At 33.4% G+C, this 15,969-nt stretch overlaps 1 protein-coding gene across 4 annotated transcripts in view; it reads right to left on the reverse strand.

Annotated features, from left to right (window-relative positions):
- The window catches only part of CSPP1 (centrosome and spindle pole associated protein 1), a 121,089-nt gene that overhangs the window by 81,054 nt on the left and 24,066 nt on the right, over window positions 1-15,969 (reverse strand). For 3 of the 4 annotated variants that reach the window (XM_036830410.1, XM_036830411.1, XM_036830412.1), the window contains exons 4-10: window positions 15,048-15,151; window positions 13,997-14,020; window positions 10,142-10,222; window positions 8,759-8,857; window positions 7,556-7,998; window positions 1,129-1,227; window positions 106-176 (exon numbers count right to left, since the gene is read on the reverse strand). In XM_036830410.1, the coding sequence (XP_036686305.1) occupies window positions 106-176; window positions 1,129-1,227; window positions 7,556-7,998; window positions 8,759-8,857; window positions 10,142-10,222; window positions 13,997-14,020; window positions 15,048-15,151 (921 nt within the window). The remainder of the gene's footprint in view (window positions 1-105; window positions 177-1,128; window positions 1,228-7,555; window positions 7,999-8,758; window positions 8,858-10,141; window positions 10,223-13,996; window positions 14,021-15,047; window positions 15,152-15,969) is intronic. The other variant, XM_036830414.1, reaches the window with a different exon arrangement.

Consider the following 15,969-nt stretch of genomic DNA (forward strand, 5'->3'; position numbering starts at 1 on the left):
TCTATTATTAGTAAGAGTGGTATTAATTACAACACTGAGTTCTCACGAAGACCTTTTATAAAACACTCCACAAAAGTCTAATCAACTGGAGGTTTTTGTACGTACCAAAGAGCATCCCCGCAAAAGGACTACACATCTCTCGATTAGCAGGTATGGATGGTTCATTGTCTCGAGCGCTAAAAACAAAAAACAAAAAGAATTAAAACCCAAATAATTTTTAGGAAACAAAAACAAAAATTCAGGAAACCCTTTTTCATAAGAACAGTTACCCCAGTAAGGAAAATGAATATAAGTACACATAAATAAATCCTAAAAAAGAAGGATATCTATACCCACACTTTGAAAAGAAGATCATCTCTAAAAAACTCCTTCCTTGAAAGAAACAAGGAAAAAAAAAATGACAACTCTCTCAAAGAAAATTTAATTAATTAGACTCAAATAGCAAATTCTCTATCTCAAGCATTTTTGTGTTACTTTTCTTCAAAGAAAACAGACACCTTTCTTGACACATGACAATATTATTTTCATTATGCACTATAAATTCAGAACCATTTATCCTTACGTACAACACAATAAAGCCACCAAAATGATAAAAACTACAGAAAGAGAACATGAATATAAAATGCATATAATTTCCTTTTTTTCAACATGACACAATTATCTATGAGTACTAATTTTACAAAGTAAGCATAAAAGTTATCTACTCAATATGTTGAAAAACAAAGTTTTGAAAAGAAAGCTCATATTATAAGAACATTTTCAATTTATTTCAAGTTACGTCATCTCTATAACTCCAAGATATTTTAAATTGATTTTTAGTCCATTAAATTATACACTTATTTCTCCTTTCATTAGTTCAAACAAATATATATGCTTTATAATGATAGGGACTCAGAACACCTTGGCACACTTTATAATCAAAACTTGCACTTCAAAAGAATGCTGTAAAGTTCCATAAATTTTCATTTAACACAATTCTCCCCTCCCCCTTTCTCCCTAATTCCTTTCTCACTAATAAGGAAGGCTGTTAACATACTATACCTTTCTAGTTTTCCAGCAAGCCAGTTTTAGCAGTTGCTGTTTTACAGTACAATGACTGAAGGGCAGAATTTATATTACATACTATACCTTTGATTTCCAGCAGATGAAATTCGTATGTTTGACTGTTCTGTGACATCACCACCATACTCCATAGGAGGCACATTCCCTCGTCTGTTCCCGTACATCCTTAAAAACACATTAGCTTACAGAGCTTGTTCCACATACAGTGGACTTTTCTTATCTCTTTGGTATTTTTACATTTGATGTTGGAAATATTAAAGGGAACCAAGTGTTAAAATGAAGTTTTATTGTAAGTACATTCTAAAATTAATTCAAATGACATCTGACTCAAGTATGATCTGCTGGTTAATAAGAGACACTAAGAGTTTAGATTCAATAGTCTTTAAAACAAAGGGAGGTTATTACAAACTATTTCAATATAACTTCTAGAAATTTTTAATATCAAAGCTATGCAAATACTAATAAGACTTTTTTATTATTCACTTATTCAAAGAATACTGAGCACCAACTACATGCCAAGTACTAAATCTAGGTACTGGGTATGTGGACATGGTCCTTGCCCTCATGAAGATAATAGTCAAATTTCAAAATGAGATCATTTTTTAATCAAAATTCATAGATTCTGGGAATTATTTCACTGAATATATAAACCTTTTTAACTTAAAAGTACAGCAGCAGTCTTAACCATTAAATCAAATCAAATGTAGCAAGCCACAACATTTGCTAACACTGTAAATCACATGAAATACTAAATATTAGCAACAGGTGAATACAGAACATTGTAAACATGGGTTGAAAATTAGTTCACTTTATTTACAAGGTCATGAACAACAAAAAGAAAGATTAGAATTTCTTTTATTTTCTTAAGAATGCGTTTCAGAAAATAACTTTTAAATGTTTTTCAATTAATATTTTTTCCACTTGGCAAACATGGAAAGTTTAACTTCTCATATCAGAGAAACCAACATGACTTTTCACACCAACATTTATCAGCACCCATGAAAATGAGCATTTCATAAGTCATATTTCTTTGCATAGCTGTTGAGTTAACAAACTATATTGTCTCTCATGAGGACCACTGGTAAGAAATATGGTTGTTACAGTATTGTTCAATATTTTAGGTGAATCTGATTATCACGTTAAGAAAAACAGCAATTTTTAGAGGAAAAGGAACTTATCACTCTCCACAGAGCCAGCATATAAAACCCTCTCTTTGTTTCTATCATATATTGTCAATATCACCTGTGGAGAAAAGACTACCCAGAACTGTAACCTTAATAATGTATGACCTGTGGCATGACAGATAAATGGCTTCCATTTTTTATCCATATCTAAAACAGAATCCTCCCCAATCCCTTTCAAAAAAGAATTTCAAACTTATTTAATTTATCAAAACACAGCTGATTTTATATCTAAAGCCTAAGTGCTCAAATCTCTCTTTTAAACTGACACATCAGTTTAGTGTCATTCCTTATTTCTACCACTTAATGAACAGGTAAATATAAACTTAAATTCAAATTTGTAATTAACAATGCCAGGCAACCAGATTTATTTATACTGCATCTATATAAATACACACGTGTAGAAAAGAGTAAACAGAGCATGCCTGAGATTGCTTACCCTTAGAAAGCCCTGTTTGCAAGACTGGCCCTTAGCTGGCACCTGAGAACACAGATTTTGGGAGGAGTCCACCATTCTCAGAACTGATAAGAGTGACCCACTGTGCCTAAACTGTTGGTACAAGCAATAGAGTTTATGCTGAACACCTGCTTTCCTTCAGGGAGTCCAGAATTTTGGCACATGTTAGGAAAGTTTTTTCAGAAAGGGACAGACCTCATAAAAGGAAGAATTTATTTCCTTTCACATAGCAAATCAGATTTGACTGAGGGAGTAAAATAATTGTAAAATAGTTTCACCATCCTACCAACAAAATAAAAGTTAAAGCTATGTTAAATGGAAAAAGCTTTTTCTATTTCCTTGAAGAAATGGGTCAGTAATTCTAGTTAATTAGGTTCAAATCTCAATGCCCAAAGAAACCAAGTATAGGCTAGAAGGCAAGTTTACTCTAAAAATTAACACAAGGGACTTCCCTGGCGGTGCAGTGATTAAGCATCCGCCTGCCAATGCAGGGCACATGGGTTCGAGCCCTGGTCCAGGAAGATCCCACATGCCGCGGAGCAACTAGGCCCGTGTGCCACAACTACTGAGCCTGCGGTCTAGAGTCCGCGAGCCACAACTACTGAAGCCTGCGCGCCTAGAGCCCGTGCTCTGCAACAAAGGAAGCCACCGTAATGAGAAGCCCGCGCACCGCAACAAAGAGGAGCCCCCGCTCGCCGCAACTAGAGAAAGCCCGCGCACAGCAACGAAGACACAACGCAGCCAAAAATTTTTAAATTAATTAATTAATTAATTTTTTAAATTAACACAAGTTTATCTTTAAAAAAATAACTCTTACAGAAGAAAAGCAAGTTGTTTAAAACCACAGGTATTTTCAGCTAATTTAAATGTGAATGAACAACTCCTAAATGACAGTAATGTATCTTTTTCATTAATAAACCACAGAATCAAAAAAACTACTTCAGAAGTAAATTTACAATGTTTATGCTATCAAGAATGACATATTATAAAAATAAACTATTTACCATCTGTTAGTCCTGACACAACTTACAGGGAGAAAGAATCAAATTCCTCCTTACTTAAAAGAAATCATCTAATTCATAATGGTTACATCACCTGGTTTCATAGTAAAAATTTCTCTAATGTGAATGAATTCTGCTATTAGGGGTACTCTCAACTATAGAAATTAAAAGAAAACTACTGAGCTGTTAAATGTTGGTCACCATTTTTCTCATTGTTTTCTGTTCTTTCCCAATTTTTATATTTACTTTAATTCAATAACTGTTTTTCTAATATTTACCCCATCTTTAAAGTGCGGAAAATAATTAATATAAAAATGGTCCTTCCAAGTATAAATGAAAAGTAACTACTACAAGAAAAAAAGTAATACCAAGTCAAATAACTCATGTTCTAATAAGCTATTTCTCCTCATTTATACCTTACATATTAAGCATGCACACTTCTTAGAATGTCCTACACTAAGTAAGCGAGCACTCAAATCTATTGAGTCAGATTCTAATTCTACCTCAGATTCTAATTACAGATGGAGCGGAATTTCAGAATTTTGTTACATAACTAGCAAGATTACAAACTAACAAATATCAAGAGTAAAACAGACTGGAAGTGCTAACTGCATTAATCACATAAAAAATTTAAAAAACAGCATTCTTTAAGGCTAAATATTTCTTTTACTCATTAACATTGGTTATAAAGTAAAACATAAGGTTATATATTAACTTCTACAGCTCAAGTTAAATAATAAAGACTAGGATGACTATCTTTTTTAAAAGCATATAAATTTCAAAGTATTATAAGATACACTATTATATTCAACTTTAGAAAGCTCCTAAAACATTATAAATTTACTTAAATTGGTAAATATGTATCAAACAATACACACAGGCACGCGCGCGCGCACACACACACACACACACACACACACACAGAATGCAACGGTTGAGCTAAGTGCTAACCATTTTGTTAACTATTTTAAAACACTTGCCAGTGATTAATGATTAGTTTAGAAAAGTAAAATCATTCCTGGGCTTTATCCTTCCAAAAGTGGGGAAAATATTTCATTAATAAATACATAATGATATATGGAAAAGTTTATAGGGTAATTAGAAAAGAACTGAGACCAAAAACCTAAAAATCAAAAATTACTAAAAATCAAAACTGGAATTTATCGCATGTTGACTATTAGAAGGAAAAAAGAGAACACGGGAAATTTAGAAGAATGAAGAAAAATTTTGTACTTCTCAGTATATAGTCAGCCCTCCGTATCTGTAGGTTCTGCATCCGTGGAGTCAACCAATCTTGGATAGAAAACATTTGGGGGGAAAAATTCCAGAAAGCTCCAAAAGGCAAAACTTGAATTTCCTGCACACAGGTAACTACTTATCAATATATAGCACAACTATTTACACAGCATTTATATTAGATTAGATATTATAAGTAAACTAGAGATGATTTAAAGCATAAGGGAGGATGTGCATAGATTACACGCAAACACTACACCAGTTTACATAAGGGACTTGAGCATCCAAAAATTTTGATACCCGTGAGGGGTCCTGGAATCGATCCCCCTTGGATACCAAGGAACAACTGTTTTAAGAATAAATAGTTAAATCAAGAGATCAAATGGAGCTTCCCTGGTGGCGCAGTGGTTGAGAGTCTGCCTGCCAGTGCAGGGGACACAGGTTCGAGCCCTGGTCTGGGAGGATCCCACATGCCACGGAGCAACTGGGCCCGTGAGCCAAAACTACTGAGCCTGCGTGTCTGGAGCCTGTGCTCCGCAACAAGAGAGGCCACGACAGTGAGAGGCCCGCGCACCGCAATGAAAAGTGGCCCCCGCTCGCCGCAACTAGAGAAAGCCCTCGCACAGAAACGAAGACCTAACACAGCCAAAAATTTTTAAATAATTAATTAATTAATTAAATTTTTTTAAAAAAAGAGATCAAATGAAGTTACACATTTCTTTAGTCTCAAAAATTTCACTAACAAGTAGAGTCATTTTTCCTAGCAACCACTCTGCCTGCTAAATAAATCTAATTAACGTTCAATGTGAAATCTTTTCTTTTAGAAATCTCCAAATCTGAAATATAGAAATCCAACTTTAACCTCACCTGCCATGGAGACATATGTGAAAAACCTTACAGTTAGAGACGTAAGAGTTTACACATTAACAAGATGTATAATAATGATTTACATTTTTAAGAAATATTGTAAAAACATTAAAATGTATAACAGGAATTATTCTCACTCATCTACATATTTAATCTATTCTTAAACTACTACTTGGGGAAGATTATATATGGAAACAGTTCATTTCGTTCATGGGATACATAAGAAAATAAGATTGTTCTCAAATAATTAGGCTGAAATTGATTTGTTAGTTCATGTATAAAATTATCACAGGGTGTAATTACAAAAATAATAGATTAAAATATATTACAAACAAAGCAACAACCATCATAAGTTTTCTGAAATTCCAAACTTAAAAGATACGCATTACATTATACTCTAAAGGTAAACTGACACCATAAGAAAAAAAAAGTTCTCATGTACAAATAAGGCAGTACCAAGAGTCCAAGAATATCTGTATTTCCCTAACTGAAACTTCTTGTAGTTCAGGTAGCCTTTGACTACCTCCAGATACAAACATTTTCAAATATAACACATTACAGAATTCAGAACATTTTCTGAAGTACAATTAGATTCAAATCAGAGATAAACTATAATTGGCATTACAAAATTCTAATCCTTCAGTCAAATTACCTAAATCAGGGTGAATATTAAAAAGATTGGATAAGCAGGATGTAATAACTAAAGAATAAAGAGCAGATGACAAAGAACTGAAAAGGCTTTGTATGAGTATTTAATAATTAGAATAATGAACATGTAGCATTATGTCTCAGAAAATTTTCTAAAATACTACAAAAATAATCTATTTGGACTAATGAATGAAACAGGTCCCATGAACTGCTCAACATTTACATTTAATCCCTACAGGTTAACTAGTCAATGAAAATATCAGATCCTACCATATTTTTATCTCCAAATCAAAAGTTAGATTAAAATATAGCAAGTTTTAAGTATTAAGACAAATGACTTAATAAGACCCCACTGCAGCAATTAATAAATTACAAATAGTGTCATAGAAACAACATGCAAAGGAACTGAAAAGCATCTAAAAATCTGATCAAAAAACCTTAGTGCCATATCACTAAAATAAACATTCAATAAGTAACTTAAAAAAAGTTGATAAAGGTACTTAGAACATAGAAATATTAAAGGAATAAACTGTATTTCATCCTTTTTAAGGTGTCTTTTTTCCCCCACATTTTAACATCTGAAACCAGGAGAGCCTTGGACCTGGTTGTTAAGTCAAGTATTGCAGGGAGAAGTTATTTTTCTCCTGCCAGTCACCTAGGGGCACTATGGATATGAGATAACTCTGAATTCTCGCCTCAGAGTTGTTTTGTACAATACTGGCAGCATGAATTCAGACTGAAAACCTGAATCAGTACTGGCTTACAGTTCAAATTCTCAGGGAAGTTCCTTTTTACTCCCTCCACTCAGTGCCAAGGTTGACAGTGGAAGTTTTTTTTCTGTCCTTTTCTGTGGGAAAGTCTATTTCCCATTTAAGTTTATATAAAGGTTGTAGTCTTTCAGTGTCCCAGCTTTTTAATGGGGCCCCTTTCTCCCCATCTTGGGTTGTTTTCTTTGTTCCTACAGTGGCACATAAAATTATGGCGTAACTTAAAACTGAAGCATCATGTAAATCAAATGAAACTGTGTCTCCTTAACATAATGATAAAAAGTAACAAGAATAATATTAAGCAAATAAAGAAGATAAAAATGAAGTTGTAAATACCTGTCATTTGTATACACTCTCAAAAGTCTTCTATCAAAATCACTTTCATATCTAAACCTGTCGTCCATTTCTTCACTTACTTCAGGATCTTGGCCTGGTCTATAATACTGTTTATCAAAAGCACGATCCTCATTAAACCTGTGAAATCTTCTATCTGGAATGTCAGTCTTGCTGACAAACCTCTGATGTTTTTTATTGGAAATGGCCACTTCTTCATTAGTTTTTTTAATGACTCTTCTATTATTCCTTAATTCAATTTCATCATCTAGTTTTCGGTATCTGTCTTCTTCTAGTCGTCTTTGGTTTAGAAGCTCTTCATATGCCTCTGAAGGAGTTAAGACATCTTTCCTAGGACCCTCTGAATTTTCCCAAGATGACTGCATTTGTGAAGGTAAATCAGGTTTAACCTGACTAATAGGTTTTTTACTTCTTTGATTCTTGTGCTGGCCAATTAAAAAAGAAAAAAAGAAGAAAAAGATCTTAAAGAGATGCTATTTCTTAAAAAGCAATTAAACTCTCAAATGATCTTAATCTATTTACTGTCTCAACTCTAAAGCTTAATCACCCATAAGAAACATCTTATCTTTAGGAAAAATACCTTCAAGGAAGTGTTATCCTTTAATAAAACTTAATAAATACCAAATAAATAGGTAACAGTAATATGGATAGATGGCTACAAAAAGAGAGGATAAACTATGCCAGGGAGATATTAGGCATATTTTGGCAGTTAAATATTGCTTCAAAATATTTCACATTAAATTCCTTCTCAACACAAAGAATACAGAAGGTATTAAATTTTTTTGGCCCCAGTAACATCAACCACCCTTAAAATTTGGGTTTAAAAAAAAAAAAAAAAAAAAATATATATATATACACACACACACAGACACACACACACATAGCTAGAAATTATCAATATAAAAAAATCATTTAAAAATAAAAAATAAACAACGTCACTTAAAACCAATCTCTAAAATTAAATCTCTTCTATGAAGTTAAAAAGTAGGGTAAGTTCTTCAATATGAGATAAAACCATTTACAAAATTCAAAATTTAAATGTCCTGTGTTTGGTTCAATTTGGCTTAACTTTTTAAATATTTTTATGAAAACTAAGTGAAATGTCTAATAATATAAAAATATTTTCAAGTAAGGACAAATATTCAACCTGTGGTGTTAAAGATTTACTTTAAAAGCAAAACCTACCTCAGTACTCTTTTCTACCTGTCTGAACTTTTCCGTGCATTCTTCCTCATCCCTGAGAAATTGATTGTATTCTTTGTTGCGTTCAAGTTTCAACCTTTCCTTCAAATAGAAAACCAAAAGGCAACGTTAACTTCAACATCAGGAAAAAGTACCTAATGTCAAATCAGACTCATACAAATCAGAGATCTTACCCAGAATCAAGCTTTACTAATATTTTCAAGAACAGAAGTAGCTGTAAGGCACAGGAGAAGCAGGAAGAGGTCCGAGACCACCAATGCAATTCCCCACGTCCATTCTTGCCACATTAAAATAAGATTTACTACATGCTTAAGTCCAGATTAGCACATGAGGTCTCTAATACTAAGGGAGCGGCTCTGATTATGAAACACCTCCATTTTATACGCCAGTAGTTACTTGGCTTAGATGATACCTTCCTAGGAGCCATGCCCTGTAAGTCCCTGAATTCTAGGTTTGTTTACCAACATCAATCCTAGACAATCCAGGTGCACTCCGCCAAAAGCATTCGTAAATAAATCTCTCCCACTAGTAAGTATATGAATGTGTTTGCCAGGAGGTCTATCATTAGCATGTTTCCAAGATCTGACCAGGTTACTGTCCTACTTTCCTTCTCAGGGACATCTCTTGCCTCCAGTCCCCCACCCTACTCCTGAAAGACCTGCTTCTAACCATTTCTTTCCCAAGTTTAAGGAAAGGTCCTTGTTATATTTTAAACATAAAAAGGTAAAATATTATAACGTAAATGTTCTGTTGAAATACAAACATGTTGCATTAGTAAATGTTCTTAAGCCCTAATACCTTCAACATCATTGAAACAGCACAATCTAAAAAAAAAAGTATTAAAAGAGCGAGGCTGTCTTTTGAAACTTAACTGTCCATTTGTCTTACATACTGTGTCATGACTCTCATCTAGCTTGGGAATTTGAGTCTCTACAAGAGGTGTACAGTGCTTAATCACTACTGAACCCTGTTCAGATTTTGTACATGTATTTGTGATGGGAACACACATTTAAATAGCCCCAGATGTCACCTACATAAAAGCTCAGTATACTCTCTCATCCGCTCATCTCACTGATAATTGTGTCATATACCATGAACTTTATAGCTTAGAAACCAATGCTGAAAAAAACCAAATTCTGAATATTCAACTAATCATTATATTAAAGAAATATATCATATTACATGGTTACAAATTTAACATTCAAAAAACCTTGTTTAAACAGCACTAGAGACTCCACAGATTTTGAAAAAATCAAGTACAGGATATGATGTGATCTTGTTTGCATTTAAATCAAGAGTATGTTCTTTCATGATTTTGATGCCTCATAAAACTGCTACCAACAATTACTACTCCTATCCACCTACCTTGGCAGATAACCTCTCACCAATAGGAAGAGAAACTCCCAGAGTAGATGGATCTGTTTCACTCGTGGATAGAAAATTTTTCTGTATATGTACATATTAAAAAAAAAATATTACCTAATTGCCTTTATAAAATGTTTCATAAATGTCTTTACATTCTATATTCTAAATTATTACATTATACAGACCAACAGAATGAAATGGAGATGAAAATAGAAACTATAAATGTATAGAGCCTATACCAAAAGTAATTAGAAAAAAAGAGAATTTTCTAATTTCCCTATAGTTACATTAGTGGATCTCTATTTAAATGCCAGAAGACATAAACTACAAACATTATTTCTCTATGTGCCTCTCCATTCTTGCTCATTAAGCATTTAGGTAACACAGTGTGGCAGACAGAGCATCAGACTAGGAATCCAAAGACCTGGGCTCTAGGACCAGCCCCAGCATTTCTCAGTTGTGCAACACTGAGCAAGTCACTTAACCTCCCTGACCCAGACTTTCTTCTTCTGTAAAATGAGAATGGCATCTGCTCTGCCTTACCAAAGCTGGTATAGGATCAAGGAGGATAAAGAAATGTAAAATCTCTTTGAACACTGTAAAACAAACACAAGGGATTTGTAAAAAATACACACAACCACCAACTTTCTGGTACTGTTCCTTAGTAGGCATATAATCTGGATAAGTTACTTAACTTCTCTGCCTCCGTTTCTTTGTAGAACAGGAATAATGGCACCTACATCACTAGGTTATGAGGATTAAATCAATCAATACTTATTAACCTAATTTCATGTCTTTTATTTATTCATAAAACAAGCAATTATTGACCATCTAATACCTTCCAGTTACTTTTATAGGTAGTAGGGAGACAACCATAAGCATATGTTCCCTATACTTAAGAGATTTAAAATTCAGTTGAAGAAACAAACACGGAAACAAATAACTACAATATAATGTACTACAATAGAGTTACATTCAAAACATTACAGGAACAAAGTAATTAATAAAACTGATTAATAAGGTTTTGTTAAATCTGAATTTACAAATAAGTTGTGCTACAAAAGCTAATCTGAAAGTTGGTAATACAAAATTCTAAGCTTTTTTGTCAAGGAAACAATATGACACATGACTAGATCCCTGCGTCAGTTTGATCCCTATATACCAAAGTACACTGTAAACCTAGCCATTTTGTAGAGTTACACATGTACCAAAAAACACATTCAGAGTTCCAGTCTTGGGAATACAGAGATACTGCATCCTTACTCCTTCATTAGGCAATTCCCCACTCCCAACATGGGTCCAGGATGATGTTTGTACTTTTCAATAAAATGAAAAAAATTAATAATAAGGACAATACAGTGAGTTTTTCAAAAAGCTGAATTTTAATCATTCACTCATTCATTTAGTAAATACTGAGTGCCTAATATGTCTAAACTGTTTAATACATCTGGGACTCATCAGTGAACAAAACAAAAGATCTTTGCCTTCCTGAAGCTTACATTCCAGCAGGGGAAATTGACAAGAAATAATAAACATAATGAAGAGTAATTATATGGTATGTTAGAAGGTGGTAAGTACTATGACCAAAAAAATAAAAAAGCAAAAAGAATAAGCTACAGGTATTACACGCTTCTAGGGAATGGGAGTGGGAAAACTGGAAATCTGGAGTTCCCTTTTAGACATGTTCAACATAAGATACTAGATTTCTAAGTGAAAATGTCAAATAGGCAACCAACTAGAAGAGTTGGAGGTTCAGGAGAGAGGTCTGGGCTAGAAATATAAATTTACTGATTCAGTTTAAAAACTTCTCCTGAGAATATGTTCTTTGTGTGTTGTTAGACGGTCAAGTGTCTTTTATTCTAAAAACTGGAAAGAAGATGGTAGTTAATTGTTCGTTTTAGTGGCTCTTCTTGGCAAAATTTTAAGATTTGATTACTTTTTAATTTAAATATCCATGCAAACCACAAGTGTGGAAGCCACAAGAAATCCAGAAAGAATGGGACTTGTAAACTGTACATATTCCAGGGGTCAAGGAAGCCACTGCAGCCACCTCCCCATGTCCTATGTAATTTTCTTTTTCCCTTGCTTTCCTCTCCACTCCCGCCTTCTCAGATGTCAACCAAAAATTGTCTTTGTCATATTAACAAACGATTGTTCCTCTACCACAACCATATTCTTAATAATCCAAAACCAAAAACTCCTTCACATCCCTTTGAATTTAAAGATTTGTGCTCTTTGATTCTTCTCTTTCATAAAGGCAATTTCTTCTTATACCTCCCACTGCCATTCTTTTTTAAAATCTTGTACCTATAAAGTAATGAAAAACCCACAAGTGAAAACAGTAGCTATCAGAGGAAAACTCCACCCAATAAGTAGCAGTAGGGAAGAGGAGAGGATAATGAGGCACAAGGCCAGGGAGGCAGGCTGGAACATGAAAGACTTCATGTGTCACAGCTAAGGAATTTGGATTTTTATCCTGAAGGCAGTGAGGAGACACTGAAGTATTTAAATCGGTAAGATCAGGATCATTCCGGAAAGTAGCATGGAGAATGGACTGAAAATCAGTGCAAGGAGATCAGTCAAAAATCTGGGACTTCCCTGCTGGTCCAGTGGCTAAGACTCCACGCTCCCAGTGCAGGGGGCCTGGGTTCAATCCCTGGTCAGGGAACTAGATCCCACATGCCACAACTAAGAGTTAGCATGCCACAACGAAGATCCCGCATGCTGCAACTAAGACCCAGCTCAGCCAAATAAATAAATAAATATTTTTTTTAAAAATCTGTAGCAGTAATTTAAGACAATAAGAGTGTCTAACATGAAGAACTAACTATCCAAAAGGAAATTTATCAAGCTCCTCACAAGCTGCTCAAGCAGATATAATGGTTCACAACTATCATACATATCAAGTTAAAAATCTACTGCCTTCTAATCTATCCTATTCTATCTATCTACATCATTATATCTTACTACTCTCCAAAAAAAAAAATCTACTGTAACTCAGTCAGGCTGGTAAAGCTAATATGTCTCATGCATACACAACTGAAGTCTGCCCTCCAAGTCCTTCTTCATTCTACTACTCTCCATCTGAAAAGCTTCCTCTCCTCTAGAATATCCAAATTCTACCTATCCTATAATGTCTTACAAAATAACACCTTGAGCCCTTTCCTGATCATTTTATCTGTCTTGTTAAGAGTTATCACTTTCTGAATTGTATGAATGTATCTCTACAACTAGAGGCTAAGCCCCTTGAAGACAGGATTCATACCAGATTTATCTTCATAAGTGTTTAAAAAGTGTTGGTTGTATGATGAATGGATGTGTAAGATTCATTTTAAAAAGTTTTATAAAACGTTTTCTTTGTTTTCCAATATAAATTTACAAATGTAATCCACAAGTTTGGGTGCAAAAATATTGAGTAATACAGACTGACAGCACACAGTTCAAAAATATCTGAGAACATCTTGAATATTCCATTATTTTATTAATCTTAATGTGATTAGCACAATTATAATTATTTTGAAGAACAAAAACTAGCATGCTGAAAACAAAGGGACTTACAATAGCTGCTGAGTATTTCTAAAAGATGCATAAGAAAGCAATAAAAACAAATGCAAAGCAGGAATCAAAAAGAATACTTGATTGTATTAATAGAAACTTATAATGTACAGAGTGTCATTTTGCTAAAAGCAAGAAACCAAAATGGTGCCATTCAAAAGTCTCTGAATCACAAATGAAGCTATTTTTCTTATTAGTTTGAGTACAACAATATCATAAATGCAAATGATTACAAGCTACTAGATCTAAAACAAAACAAAACAAAAAAATTAAAGGACAGCATTTTGCAGGCAGCCCTACCTTTCTTTTTGCTTGTGTAATACCCTAAAGTCAAGGAAAACAAACCATTGGTAAAATGTATTCAAAGTCCTTTCTCTCTATGTACAAATCAGAATAAATAAGAGACCATTTATACATTTGGAATAAACATTATCAAGTAGAAAAAACTAAAGAATATCTAGGGATGACTAGAAACATCCTGACTGTTTAGATACATTTATAACCTAGTAAGTAAATTGCATTTTAAAACTTACAATAAGTGGCATGGACATATACACACTACCAAATGTAAAATAGATAGCTAGTGGGAAGCAGCCGCATAGCACAGGGAGATCAGCTCAGTGCTTTGTGACCACCTAGAGGGGTGGAATAGGGAGGGTGGGAGGGAGACACAAGAGGGAGGAGATATGGGGATATATGTACATGTGCAGCTGATTCACTTTGTTATAAAGCAGAAACTAACACATCACTGTAAAGCAATTATACTCCAATAAAGATGTTTAAAAATAAAAAAAACTTACAATAAATCATTAGTTTAGTTATTATATAATTTAACAAAATATACTTAAAACAAGAGTTCCACTAAGCAAATGGATTAAACTATAAAGTAAATAGATTAAACTATAAAGCAAAGACTGGTGGTTAAGGAAATATGCTGAAGGAAGTTTTATAAGCTTAGCTCATAGGAAAATAATTAGCAACTAGAACTCCACATGTCATTTTAATACATGGCTGAGCAGAGGAGAGTAGTAGGAAATCATAACTAGGCTATTTTAAACCATGACAACTTTACACAAAACATGAACAAAAAGAATTTACAATCTCATTTACAATTGGAACCCACTGCCCTACTTAAAAGGTCAAGAGTCTGTTATTCCATGGCACCAGTTCTCAGCACCGTTTTTTTCCTCTATCAATGTGTATGTGTATATGTGTCACTTAACTTTTGCTACAATATCCATTGCTAGATACCATTAAAAACCTAAAAATTAATGCATATGACTAAAACCTTAGGAAAACAAATTTAGGAGGTAAATTCTGAAGCATAAAACTAGTTAGTAGAACTCAATACCTGAGTAAGATAGCGTCTGTAATCTTGCCGCAATTCTTCTTTCAGTTTATGTTTCTTCCGTTCATAGTCTTCCCCAAGTGGTAAACTTAATCCATAATCAATTCCTAGAAAGAAAACAACTTCTTAAGCAATGTAGCTCATTTTCAACCCAATCTCAATTTTAATACAATCTTCTGTAACAAAGCACAGTATGAAGGAACACAGTCATGTTGATTCTGAGACTTGGATCAGGATAATAAATTTTTCATTTGAAATGTTTCAATAGGTAATACATTCACATAATGGAAAATATCCCTCCCTCCCATGAACCCCAGCCACCCAGTTCTCCTGCCCAAAACAACCAACATTGCTGTGTCTGTGTCTCCTTCCAGAGACTTTTATATATCTGTAAAAAGATATCTTTATATTACAGTGTGTGTGTGTTATATTTACTTCTTCCCCTTTAGATAAATGGTTCTGCATTGTTTGCCATCTTGCAAACAAAATTAAAGAAAAGCCAATTACCTTTACGTCTTCATTTAATTCTGTTGAAATTTCTTTTAAAATACTTACAACTTTAATGTCTGTTTTTCAGTCTGTGAAAATTAATAATGTGATTTTTTAACTTATAAGAATATCCATGTTATAATTTTTAAAATTTTACTAAAGTATAGTTGATTTACAATGTTGTGTTAATTTCTGCTGTACAGCAAAGTGATTCGGTTATACATATATATACTTTTTCATATTCTTTTCCATTATGGTTTATCACAGGGTACTGAATACAACATGTTTGAAAAAAATTTTTAGAGCCTTGCATGGCTTAGGCTGAAATTTCCAAAAACTTTTAAAGTTAAGCCACCAATTCTGATTTCATATAAATGGATATTAATTTTTATTGTGATAAAACGTACATGATATAAGATTTACCATTTTAACCATA

The sequence above is a fragment of the Balaenoptera musculus genome, chromosome 17, assembly GCF_009873245.2.
Source record: "Balaenoptera musculus isolate JJ_BM4_2016_0621 chromosome 17, mBalMus1.pri.v3, whole genome shotgun sequence".
Classification (NCBI taxonomy): Eukaryota; Metazoa; Chordata; class Mammalia; order Artiodactyla; family Balaenopteridae; genus Balaenoptera; species Balaenoptera musculus.